This window comes from Curcuma longa, chromosome 1 (genome assembly GCF_044706935.1).
Source record: "Curcuma longa cultivar G26 ecotype Majalengka, Jawa Barat chromosome 1, ITB_CL_G26_1.1, whole genome shotgun sequence".
NCBI classification, from domain to species: domain Eukaryota; kingdom Viridiplantae; phylum Streptophyta; class Magnoliopsida; order Zingiberales; family Zingiberaceae; genus Curcuma; species Curcuma longa.
In genome coordinates this window covers 14,279,569-14,290,989 of record NC_133861.1, presented here as the reverse complement: position 1 = coordinate 14,290,989, position 11,421 = coordinate 14,279,569, and the positions used below count along the sequence as shown (strand labels likewise).

The window sequence follows — 11,421 nt, the reverse complement described above, 5'->3', positions numbered from 1 at the left end:
CTTGCAAATTCTAAATTTGATAGGAACAGGATAATGTATTTTCGTGTCAAGATGGTGACAAGAGGAAGAAATATTCAAAGAGTTTATTAAGTTTCCAGAGGTATGTATGTATGTATGTATGTATGTGCTGTAATTTCACAAAGTATGTTGATCTTGCAGCTCTTTCTCCTTTCAACAATATGAATATAAATTTAATATGGTACATAAGTCATTCTAAACAGGCAATTCTATATAAATACCATTAATTTGAATCAGACTATATGCTCAAAAATGTCATTATAATTCAATGCTTGTGTAATTTCATTTGTCTATTTTCTTCATTTATAATTTTCATATTAATTGGTTTCTTTTCACATTCAAAACTATATTAAAAAACAATTAAAAATATTAGAAACACAATATATAAAAATATAGTACAAATACCAACAAATGATCAAACTCAAGATATTGTATATAGTTTAAAAGTTAAGAGCATATCATCCATTAAAATTATTTTGTTGGCAATTGATAAACACATTGACAAACCTAAAATTTAAATTGCTAAACATGCAAATAATTTATAAGGGTATACATGCAATTCATCTATCATTAAATGTAAGATGTTTCATATTTATTCTTAAACAAAAAAAAACACAAAAATAACAACAATAAACTAACACTTGAGTCCCCACATTGTCCTCTTCAGGTTGACTAAGACTCAGATATCTGCTATAGCCTATAGACAATAGTCCAAGGTGAGTTACCCATAATATTATTTCTCAATTTCTTTCAATGTAGATAAAAAGAAAAGTGAGCTGTTTGCACTAATATTATACTATACTATCCAGGGAAAAGAACAGTCCAATAACTGCAGTTCTTGCTGCCTCAAGACACTAATGGTGTGGTATCACATCACAGGATTGCACATTTGATGAGTGAAGAAATGATAAGAGACATGAATGACAATAACATTAAGGGCAAATCAACATGATGCTTCAGTATCGAAGCTCTAAACCTCCAGACTGCGCAATATGACGTTACGTTTGTGGAGATATGATAAGGGGCATGAATAACAAAGAACACTAAGGGCAAATCAACATTAGGCTGCAAATCAATTCTACAAACCACCAGGTCGCCACATTCATGGGTGAACAATCGATAATAAGTGACATCGATAATAAGAAAATTAGGGACAAATCAAGATGATGATTCTATTAAAAGTTCAAATTCAACACTACACAACCACATGGATCCAGATTACATTCAATACGAGAAAAAAGAAGCATGTCCTCCCTCACAAGCAGAAAATTTACTACTCCCAAGAGGCTTAGAAGAGCTTGTAGGGGGAGGAGGCATCCAAGGGGTGGATGAGGTAGGTCAGGACCAAGGCCACCAACATTAGGAGATAAGCAATGCCCTGGTCAATTGATGTCCCTGCCAAATAGAAAAGAGGGAACAATATTACATTTCAGCGTTCAATCAATCTCACAGCACCACTGGGCTCATGGTTTGAAGTCGATTAGAAAGCTTTGGTTCACAAAAAACGAATTTTTTAAGTTGAAAAAAAATAGAGAAACGTACAGTAAGGAGTTGTTGCAATGCCAATGATACAACTAAAGATGGAGGAGTTGTTGCAATGTAAGGAGACAATGAGGACAAGGAAACAAGCAAATGATGCTGAATGGTACATTGGCTCAAAGACTGAAAGTCATCTCATAATATGAAATTCCTGATGAAACAACATTTGTAATTTTAAAGATCATACAGTACAGTAAGGAAAATCTATTTATCCTGACCAAACAAGAAAGATGGTAGGTTCCAACTCCGACGCCAAAAATGTAGGGAATGACAAGAAAAATCCTCCCAAAAAAAAAAGAAAAAAAAACTGATTGTGCCTAAATTTGAAACTGTTATGTAACAAAAAAATAAAATAAAATCAGAGGAATGGGGCGAATAAAAAAGAAAATGAGGCTCGTTAGGTAGAGATAAGAAAGCGGGAATTTGACGTCTAAATTAGCAGAAAAAGGATAAAAGAGAGAATGGAAAGATCGAATTACCGTCACTGGTGGGGGTGGGAGCGGGGGCCTGGCCCCTTACGGCCGGGATGAAAATCGCCAATGCGACGACCATGATGGCTGCAAGGCCGAACGAAGCCCTTGGAATCCCTGCCATTTGCCTCCGAGATCTGCCGCTGCGAGATGGAAAGCGAGCAAAACGCCCTGCGATCTCTCTTGCTGCCTCTTCCTTTTCTGAGAGAAGAACGAAGAGGAGGAGAGAGATTTGGGGCGGCAATGCGACTCGAATCGCCTCCGCCCTCGGCGGCTGCTTTTCCTTGTCTATTCCTTCTCCGTTCCAGTGATATTCTGCTGGAAAAAGGCGTTTCTGAATTTATAGCGGTTTGCGAGGGCGACGAATCCGGCACACCGCTGGTTTTAGCGGTCCACGCTTCGCCCACGTGATTACGCCAAGCGAAGACGGAAGACCGCCGCGGTATGAGCCGGCTGGGTCAAACGCCAGTCTGGCGGTCGGGTTCGACCGGTCGAATTGGACCGCGGGACGAGCAGCCCAGAAATCCAAGGCAAATGTGTCGTCCAGTCGATTCCAAATTTCCAATCCATTCTTATCAAGTTTTCATTTCATTTTAAAAATTAGATTTTGATTCCATGTTGTCTAGTGCTTAATTGGGAACTGCCTGGAGAGGAGAGGAGAGGAGCCAGTGAGTAGGTTTCCATAGTGGATTCTTTTAAGGCCTTATTAAGATGGAGATGGATGACCCATATAGTCAATCTATAGTTTGAACAATCGTACTCAGTTTAATTTGAGCTTTCAAGTTGCAGGAAGAATTTCTTGACGACGTAGCGAAATGTCTGCTTCGAGTAAATCGCAACTCTCACCGCTTCATTGATGGTGATTTTTACCAACTATCAACTATGCGAGGGAAGAAGGGGAAAATGACATGGATTTGATGTCTCAACAAGGGAAGATTAAATGCCATCACACTCTTGAATAAAATCAGGATTTATCCAATTTTTTTTTAACTTAACAAAGGATAAAGAATTGGTTTTTAGAAAACTTTGTTTATGTGACCTGTCTCTAAACCCAACAATACAAATCGATCATTTGATGGAAGCAAAACATGAACAAAAAACGAATCCAATAATTCAATATACGATAGAATCAGGTTTAGGACTTTTTTTTTCTCGATCAATTGTATACTGTTCAATATAACATCGCCTATGTGAATAGAATGGTAGAAAAATGTTTCTAAAAAATGAAGTAACCAAATCATAGAATATAAAATAAGAAGCGATGAGGACAGAATTATTCAATCAATAAAGAAAAATAAGCAAAGATTAATCGTTATTGCATTCCAATAACAAGAAAATTAAATTTTAGATTGAATATACTATAAAAGAGGAAATTATACCGTATAAAATTACAATCTTTAACAATAAGGTTAAATTATCGAAATTTAAAACAGGTAGAAAAACATCGTGATGCGTATAACATTTGAAGGTTCCTCGGACATCGAGGCAAATTCAATGAAATTGAAGATAAATGGGAAGGAGTCTAATTCTTCATTTGCGCCAGCATGTGGCATAGCATATGTTACTTATCACTAAAAATATGATAGATAGCTATCTAATGGGAAAAGAAGCACTGGACTTAATGGTCGAGCATATAAAAGCAGCAATTATTCAAAATGAGAGCTGCGCGTTCGCCCCCATCATATAATTTATTTCGGTACGAAGTGCAAAGCCAGATTGCCAAGCAATAACTGGAAACACAAGCTGCGCATGGATCGTCCTGTGAATAGCTTTCACCCCCCATTGAATGGACCTACAAAAACAACAACAGAAACGCCAAGAAGACACTCCTCCCCCTCTAAATTCGGGATTCAGTCAGATATTCTCATTTCGACTCCAAGAACATCCTTTACAACCTCATATGTCACAAATGCAATTGCAATGGATGGGACCACCTGAAAACCAACAAAATTGTTAGCATGCGACATGTTACGGTTGCAGAGCTTTTGACTTTCGATTCTACCACAAAATAATCGAATACCATTATATTGTAAGGCACTAACCTTTACTGAATTGGGTACAAGGCCCTTGTATAGCGCCCCAAAGCCTTCATGACGCACAATTTTCCGAAATGCGTCAATCATTCCGGTGTACTCCAGAGGAGCTTTACTCTTGCCTTTCCCTGTCACAACTGAGGCAGCATCCTTCCAACCAACCATCTGCATTCTTCTGCGAACTACATCTAGAGGATAGGCAACAGTTTGGCCGATCGTTCCAGCAACAGCACCACAAGAAAGCTTTGTGACTACGCTCAATTCCGAGTCTTGAACAAGGCCATATGGGTTAGATTTAATTAACCAGTCCTTTAATGACTCATAGACTGCAAAGTTGAGTCCTACATAAGGAATCTGCAAAGAAAATAATGGAAAAGACAAAATCCTTTGAATTTGATTTTACAAATATAAACTTTTGTCATCACATCCACCAACATTATCAAACATTCATATAGCACGATAATCTGTCATGATTAAGATTGGGAATAAAAGACTGCTTTCTGATCACAATTCTTAAGGGCACTAAAGCTTACAGTAGCTTGATCCTATCATGTCAAAACTCATTAAAAACAAGGAGAAAAGGTTGGATTTCTGTTGGTGTTTTTGTAAAGCCTATTCCAATGGTGATAAAAAAACAAAACGTGTACATGGAGTTAGCAAAAACAGTTTCTCCAGTGCCTAACTTAGATATAAAGTTTGCATGGCATGCAAGATGAAAAACAAAAATAAAAATAATAGTTTCTACGACATGGACAAGACTTACTACTCCTATGACAGATGGAAGCCACCCTTTGTACAGAGCACGGAAGCCTTCTTCACGATAAACAGTGCCCAATGCATGGAACATTCCTCTGTACTGGTAAGGGGACTTTTCAGTCTGTTTTAGAAAACAAGATAGTAGCAATGAATGCCTGCCAAGGATTTACCATGTCATAGGAGACAAATGAAAATAGAAAGAGGTAGGAGCACCTGAACCGTAATCCTTCCGCGGACCATATCCATTGGATAAGTAGCAGACATAGCAATTATACCAGCACATGCTCCAGCACCAAGACGCAATAGAGGACTAAGTTGAGCATCTTCTGCTCAAGAAACACAACCATCTATTATCATCTAAAACAAACATAGATCTACCAATAGAACTCAGAGATATGGAGTGATAATTAGATAGTTTAGACCTATTATCTTCTAAAACAAACATAGATCTACCAATAGAACTCAGAGATATGGAGTGATAATTAGATAGTTTAGACTTTGATGGACACCTAATATTTAGCATGTCTGAAAGAAAACATCCAAATTGGATCGTTTGGAAAACAGTCAAATTAGTGCATTTAACCTTACCAAAAAAGCATGTTGCATTATGCACACTCCGTCCTTGTATCTAATACTTGTCCAACATATTCAAGTTGGTCCAGTATTTATTGCCATGAACCATCTTCCATTCATTTCTTTCCCGCAAACCTCCCCATAGAAAAACCTTGATATCTTAGCTTTTGCCTTAGGTTTGTTGTCATAATGACTATTAATGGAAAATTGATGGGATTGATACCTTCTCTATGTTACTTGCATATATTTTTTGATTAAGTCAGAAACTTGCCAATTTGAAAAACGAAAATCAATATGATACAATAGATGGATGTTGGATGTTGAATGGCGTGCTAATTTCTTTTTCAACAATATATAAAGAAAGTAAAACAAACTATAGCATCAATAAATAATATCAGATATAATGCTAAAACAAAAATAACACATTTTATGAGTGTAAGTCATACCATTGCCAGATTGACGCCGGTAAAGCCACAGAATTCCACTGATAAATTACATATCCAATTATTAGTAAATCCCTCCAAAAGAAAACTACATAATATAAAAAAATGAACCTAATCTAAGCTACTAACTCACAAAAGTCAGACCTATTGTTGGTTCATTTTGATTTATTAGAACACCACAACTAGATTCCTTTAAGAGGAAGATCATGTTGGTTTTTGATTAGAAAGTTGGTGAGTATCATTAATATGGGATTAAACATTTTGCAACAAGTGAAAAAATATTTAATGTTTATCATATTTTTACGTCAGACTTTCTGTTAGGTACAATCTTAACAAATGCTATTAGCACAGACCAGCCCTTCGCATGGCTTGAGACAAAAAAATTTTTGTCTCAAAACAGAAGTGTTCTCTTAATTAAATTGCAAAACTCACTTTCCAAGCAGATATCAGTTACGATTTATGATGAATAATATGGTTTCCATTGAGACGAAAGAGGGCAATTACTTCCAGGAAAGAGGGCTTTCAATAATAATTTTAAGAATGAAATGGTAGTTAATTGACTATGCCACAGCAGGTTTCAAATAACTGATTCTTGCCATAATTAAGGAAAATGTTGAAATGTGATTCCATTCCATGATGCAAGAGCTTACCTTGATGCTTGTTCATAGCTGAAGAACTTCACAGCTGAGTTTGGGACGATACGTGCACAGTTAGTGCCATTGCCTCTGAAAAGTCCTCGAAAACCCTCGGTTTTCCATATATACTTGAGCCCTTGGATAGTTCCATTATACTGAATAGTATGGGGATTTTGAACCTATATTTACCACCATAAATACAACATGAGAAGGTAGGCCTTGTTTGGGTGGTAAAATTTTCTAATTTTTTAATTTCTTTGGCACATTTAAATTCAATAGAAGTGAATGATGATGTGATAAATGTTTATTTTTTCCTTTTCAAATTTCACTGATTTTATTTTATTTTCTAAAGGCTACAAATTTAAAATAAAAAAATTGCAAACAAAATAAAGTTCACATTGTGAAAGTCATATATCAAATAATTTACGAACGATACTGGACATCACATAATGCAACTTGAGATCCATATACACGCATTAGTTACAAAATGCATACATATGTGCATTTGAACTTAGGTTGTCTCACAAAAATAAATAAATAATACCTACACATCTTGATAAATAAATAATACATATCTTGATAGATGATAGACATGGTATGATTAGTTAGTTGAAGTGAGAGTACAGATGGCTTTGTGGGAGAACACATTGGTAGTCTTACAACCCCCATTTGATCTTTCAGGAAGACAAACCACCACCAAAACTACACATTTCAACTCCTTTTTTTCTCCAAATGATCTTATTTTTATGAATCCAATGGTCCTTGTTTGTCTAAATGATATAATTTTGAACCTCAAAAAAATTAGAAAGTAAAACATTGGTTTTCAAGTCAGCAAGAGCACTTTGGGTACAGAAAATAGAAAGGTGATAGGAAGAGTGTGAATTGGAAAAATAACAAACCAAGTGCACATTTTGGAATTACTCAACTTTTGGAGCACCCATAGGTTGGCAATAATTGTTTGTCTCCCTTACCACTTTCACTGCCCATCCATAGGAAAATTTGCCAATATTTGTATGGAAACTATTGGTTGTCATTAGACATGCTTTCTCAACAATACTTGATGGTTTTGAAGGGCCGTGAATGGAAATTTTAGCCAAAGAAAACTTGGTAATAATGAAAGAATACAGTCAAATTTTTTATTCAATTATAGAAGACATTTGTTTGGAATATGATAATGATTCGTACCCATGACAGAAACTATACCTAAATCTATGGAAGAAACACAAATAACTTGATTTTATAAAAAAAAATATATATCCAGTTGACAAAAGAAGGCACAAAATCATTAAAGGGAAGGAATGAAAAATAATAGATATTCCATACAAAACTACACCTGCAATAGGATTTTTAGCCGCTCGAGCGGAGCAACAGCTGTTCTTGATCTGAAAAAGCATTGAGAATTAGTAATTATGTTAAATTCTTTATCATTTCACTTTCAATACCAAATTAATGTAGACACATTTGATGAAAAACTAGAACTTCAGTAAAAGTTCACAAAGATTAAAAACAATAGTACAACATAAAAAAGCCTAATTTCTCATAGACAAAGAATCCTCTTTGATCTCATTCATCCATAATTTTGTAGAAATATTAGAAAAGGAGGAAAAGCCATTTAAAAACAAGGCCACTTTCCCAAAGTTTGATATGAACAACAATGCCATATCCTAAGCCGTAAAATCAAGTGCATGAGTATGTGAGGCCACCTAACATTTTTGAGTGGCTAACCATATTGAGAGCCTAAAAAAGAAAGTATCCATGTATGCCTAATCTTACAACAAACCAATAAAAAATTTCTCTTGTCTTAATCTTGTTATCAAAATATCTGATCGCTTGATTTCAGGAAGATTGCTTGTAGTTCCAGGCATCTAAAAATTTATATAAAGTATAATTGAATAATGTTTAACATCCAATACATACTTCAGCAGCGCGTCTTCATAGTATTGCATGTCAGTTACAGATATTGAATTGCCAATCTAAATGCTAGAGTTAGAAATATTCAGGAAGTTCAATTGTATTACACCATTGATGTCTATCTGACATAGTATGAAGACAAAATATGGACAAACAAATCCAAAAATGGTAAGCTTTAACTATTATTCTGCCAAAAACCAGAATTAGTAGCAATATGATCCGTACTTTTAGGCTTTTGGCTAAGAAAAGGCCTGAAAGATGAACCTAGTCATCATTATTTTAATCAATTGAGATACAAATTCACAATATTAAAATAATACACATTCCCATATAATACTCTAGTATTTATACTAACAACTTCTATGCCTGCAGAATTTTTGGCAGTAATCATCTACCAAGATCACTCAAAAACCTGAATTATACAATAACTCAAAATGTTCATTTCTAGGTGACTATGGATTTCCATCACTCATACAATTAAGGCTCATCTGACTATCCAAAATGTCTGCAGAGTTTTTGACAATAATCATCTACCAAACTCACACTAACCCCTGAGCTACATGATAAGCCAAAATGTTAATTTCTAAATGACTATGGATTGCCATTACACTCACAGGGTTAATACTATCCATAATGACTTATCACTGAAAGGGTTTCCCCAGCAAAGCTATCAATAATGGGTTACTAGGAAGGTTCTAAGCAAACTGAATTTAGATGACTGAGTTTGTCTGTTGTACTGAACTGCGACTGCAATACAATGTGCACAAGGTGGACTTCTGTCAAAAGTATGAATTGGAGTCCAAGGATTTCAACTCTTGTTTGCTGTAGTTCTCAAGGTCTATTAATACACCTCTGGCATTACAAATTCAATAGCATTCCAGTTTGTCGAAAAGAATCAATGTGTCAGCTTCTTATTGGTTTGGCTAGATAGGCTGGTACCATTTATTAAAGGCCTATCGGTTAATTAATTAGGACGGTGTCACCCATCAATCCTAACATTCCCATGGCATGATGAATCATTGTGAATATTCCGAAAGGCAACCAATCTGCATCAAATTCACAGTTATATTAGCACACGCCATCTTATTAGATCACAGAAATTATAATCGTTGAACTTCAGTCTGCAATAACTATTCCGATGAAATATCAATAGGCAAAGACATGCTTGGGAAGCATCAAGAATTGCAGAGGACAAAACGGAAAGTTCGGAGACCGACCAACATTAGATATTTCAGATAAAAGAAACAGCACAAGAAATCTTGAAAGCTAAAATATCGCCCAAAGGCGATTGCAATACATATAATGAATAGCTGGAAGACGAATGGGAAAGCAGCTCTAATCATCAACAACTTCAAGGGGAACCTATGAACAATAAAGGAAAGAGCAGATCAGTGGGGAAGCGTATTGGTGAACTCACACTCCTCCCGCCACACCTCCGGCCACAAGGGACTTGCAGACGCTCAGGATCGCATGACTGGGAGCCTTGACTCCCTCTCGCGCGAGCTTCGCCTCCTCGGCGAGATTCACGATAGTCGTCACCGCCGATCCTCCCGCGCTCTTTCCCACCACATCCTCTGATGCCATCAAACTCAACGGCAGAGATCGGACCAGCCTGAAAACCTACAGGCACCGAGCACTTGGAAAGGCACGAAACTTCCTTCCCTCCGAGTGGCGGCGGTAGGGTTCTCAGGGTTCGGATTTAAAGAGTTAGGCAGGGAGGAGACAAAGAGACTTGCTTCGTACAATCGTATTCAATTGTCCACGTGGATTCAAAATGTCAGACCGCGACGCCAGTGCAAAGGATGAGTAAACATGCGGGTCCCATTTACGGCGATAGTGCAGTCGATCCGGTCCTGCGAAAGACACGTTGAAAACATCGTCGAAATTTTGATACACCAGAACATTAATCTTTAATCATCGTCGTAAATTATTGCAAATAAAGGCATGAAATAATGCATTAGAAGATTTTAAAATTAATGTTCCAATCATTGCTATTTGTCCTCACGTGAGTTCTCAAGTGTGCCAAATCGAGATAGGATAATGTTTTGATATTTTCATTTTCTTTTATGTTTCCCTTAATCATTAGCCAATTTATCTATTTTGTCTTTTTATTTTGATTGTTAATGTAGCTACATAATTCTGTATTAAACCCATTTATTTAGGTGTTGGTTATTTTATAGCTATTACTCATATTCATTTTAAACTTCCAAGTGGAGTCATGTAAATCTGTTGCATAATGTCATGGTATAAAGGTCAGCATCCAATAAGTAAAACCAATACAATTATCTAATAATTAATTAGTAGTTCCTCCGTCATCTAAGGGATGACGTCAATGGCGGAGCCAGCCCAGGCGATTTACCCAAGCTGATCCCAAGCTGTGGGTCATGAACCTGTTGTCACCCGGGCTAATCTTCTCATTTTCTCTTTGCTCCTATAGTAAATCGGAATTTTTCTCCTGTCTAACGCTGTTGAGCCCCCGAGTTACAGCCTGGGTAGATTTGGCTGTGGCTCCGCCCTTGGATGACGTCAAGTCGATCACGTAGTGAAGGATATGACGTTCCCCACATTCATGAGGGGAAAAAACATTTTTTTGAATTAGTGAGTTTTTTTTTGGGTTCAACAAAAACAATTTAGGCAAAACTTTGGGGTATTACAGCATAAAACAAAAGTTGCTTAATTAAGATATTAAGTAAGAACACACAAATAATACGAAGAATATAAAAATGAGTTTTTGCGCAAATAAAAAAATGGCATCAACTTACGTACGTGCTAAAAAAATAAAAAGTCAATTAATTTTTTAATTTGACTAGTAAAAAAAATACACAGCTAAAGTATTAAACCAAAGAGTAAATATTACATAAGAGTAAATCAGGAAAACACACAGACTAAATAGTATAAAAGTATTCTAAACCAAAGAGAACTTGAATTGTATCACTTTAATTTGGTGCATGTGTCTATTTAAGTTGGTGCATTCTAGCGTTAGTTGATCGAGCTAATTTACAAGTCTCTAATAAATGGTGGGTAGTCAAAATAGACTGTCCAT

The 11,421-nt window shown here is 36.1% G+C and overlaps 2 protein-coding genes across 2 annotated transcripts; both read right to left on the bottom strand.

The window, feature by feature from the left end:
- Window positions 1-1,165: 1,165 nt before the first annotated feature.
- Window positions 1,166-2,325, bottom strand: LOC141845171 (arabinogalactan protein 41-like). Its single transcript, XM_074733230.1, has 2 exons — window positions 2,037-2,325; window positions 1,166-1,413 (listed from the first exon to the last, which is right to left on the bottom strand). The coding sequence occupies exons 1-2, from the start codon at window positions 2,149-2,151 to the stop codon at window positions 1,307-1,309; spliced, it is 222 nt and encodes a 73-aa protein (XP_074589331.1). The 5' UTR covers window positions 2,152-2,325; the 3' UTR covers window positions 1,166-1,306.
- A 1,512-nt stretch (window positions 2,326-3,837) lies between these two features.
- On the bottom strand, window positions 3,838-10,054 carry LOC141836391 (mitochondrial adenine nucleotide transporter ADNT1-like). Its single transcript, XM_074723878.1, has 8 exons — window positions 9,796-10,054; window positions 7,801-7,849; window positions 6,483-6,646; window positions 5,836-5,873; window positions 5,030-5,142; window positions 4,824-4,937; window positions 4,070-4,414; window positions 3,838-3,961 (listed from the first exon to the last, which is right to left on the bottom strand). The coding sequence occupies exons 1-8, from the start codon at window positions 9,960-9,962 to the stop codon at window positions 3,878-3,880; spliced, it is 1,074 nt and encodes a 357-aa protein (XP_074579979.1). The 5' UTR covers window positions 9,963-10,054; the 3' UTR covers window positions 3,838-3,877.
- Window positions 10,055-11,421: the final 1,367 nt, after the last annotated feature.